Source organism: Pinus tabuliformis, chromosome 5_1, assembly GCF_031772625.1.
Source record: "Pinus tabuliformis cultivar Carrire ecotype Pingquan chromosome 5_1, CPIR1, whole genome shotgun sequence".
Lineage (NCBI taxonomy): Eukaryota > Viridiplantae > Streptophyta > Pinopsida > Pinales > Pinaceae > Pinus > Pinus tabuliformis.
The window spans coordinates 13,799,293-13,800,851 of NC_142305.1; the positions used below are offsets into that span (position 1 = coordinate 13,799,293).

Here is a 1,559-nt window from a genome sequence, read left to right on the forward strand (position 1 = left end):
GTAGGGAGGCATCGACCTCAGACAAACAAAAAGAAATCTTAGAGGGTGCACAGGATATGCAAATGGAGAACTCAAACCCAGAAGCTAACTCACAAGAGGAACCAATGGAAGAACCAGAGTACTCTCCCTTTATGGAGGAAGAAACAGAAATAATAGATATTGGAGATCTGGACCTGCCAGGTCTCGAAAAAGCCTGCACCACAAATAACTTTGACAATATTCCAGCAGGATAGCTTAAGAATCTAGAAGAAGTATTATCTCGGGCACAAAGGCAAAAATCTTTGGGAATACAGACAGGTGGTCCATGGGATGGCCGTCTCATAGCCAAATATTTAAAAAAACGAGGAAGGAAAACCATTCTTCAGAGAACAATCAAGGTTGGGCAGATCTTAGTAGAATCTGGCAGGTATGCCAAGCTAACTAAGTATTACAGTCCTGAAAACACTCTTTCCAAATGAAGCTAATCTCTTGGAATATAAGAGGGCTTAATGGCCCTAGGAAAACCCGAATTCTCAAAAATATGTTAAAGCAAGAAAGCCCTCAGATTCTGTTCTTGCAAGAGACAAAGTGTGATTCCAATACACTTGACAAACTTGCTGCTAAATTCTGGCCTGGGAGTCATAACGTAGCATTTGATGCAGATGGTGCCTCAGGAGGATTGGCCATCATATGGGACCACAGAGTGATTGAGCTCAGCAATCTTCATGCACAACGGAACTTTCTCCAAACATCTTTTCATATTACAGGCACAAACCAACATGGACTTCTGACCAATGTTTATTTCCCGCAGGAAACGCATAAAAAAGAGGAGATCTTAAACTCCCTCTCAGTTCTTAATCAAAACAGACCTCATCCACTATGGATTGCAGGAGGTGATTTCAATATGATTACAATACTGGAGGAAAGAAGAGGAGGCAGATGCAGAAGTTCACAAGAAGGATCTCTACTGAAAGAGTTCATTCAGAACAACTGGCTCTTCGACCTCCCTTCCAATAATGGCATTTTCACATGGAACAACAGACAGACTTGCAGCCAGCAAATCGCTTCTCGATTGGATAGGTTCCTTCTCTCTGACAATGCCATTCATCTGGGGGGGATTTTGCGGCTTCCATCCTTCCTTTCACAGGTTCTGATCACTGGCCCATCTCTCTTCACTGGTCTAGACCAGGGAACAATATCCGCAGGCCTTTCCGCTTCGAAGTATTTTGGCTGACTCATCCAGACTTTCATAAACTTATCAACTTTGAATGGAAAAACTTCCATCCTCCGCCAAAAACTTCCAATTCCAACAAAAACTCAAGCACTTAAAAAGTAAGATCAAGGAATGGAATCGCACTTCATTTGGCAACATCTTTCAGGGGAAAGCCAACATAGAACTGGAAATGAAGCAGATACAGCAGAAGATCATCACTGAGGGCAGATCAGAAGAACTAGCAGAACAAGAGAAATCCCTGGACTTGCAACTTGCCGAAAAGGAAAAGCAGGAAAAAATGTTATGGCGGCAAAAATCAAGAATAAAGTGGCTCAAAGATGGTGAAGAAAATTCCAAATTCTTTCAT

At 42.1% G+C, this 1,559-nt stretch overlaps 1 protein-coding gene across 1 annotated transcript; it reads left to right on the forward strand.

Moving 5' to 3' along the window:
- The first annotated feature begins 520 nt into the window (after positions 1 to 520).
- On the forward strand, positions 521 to 1,213 carry LOC149163301 (uncharacterized). Its single transcript, XM_089429063.1, has one exon. The coding sequence runs from the start codon at positions 521 to 523 to the stop codon at positions 1,211 to 1,213; it is 693 nt and encodes a 230-aa protein (XP_089285189.1).
- Positions 1,214 to 1,559: the final 346 nt, after the last annotated feature.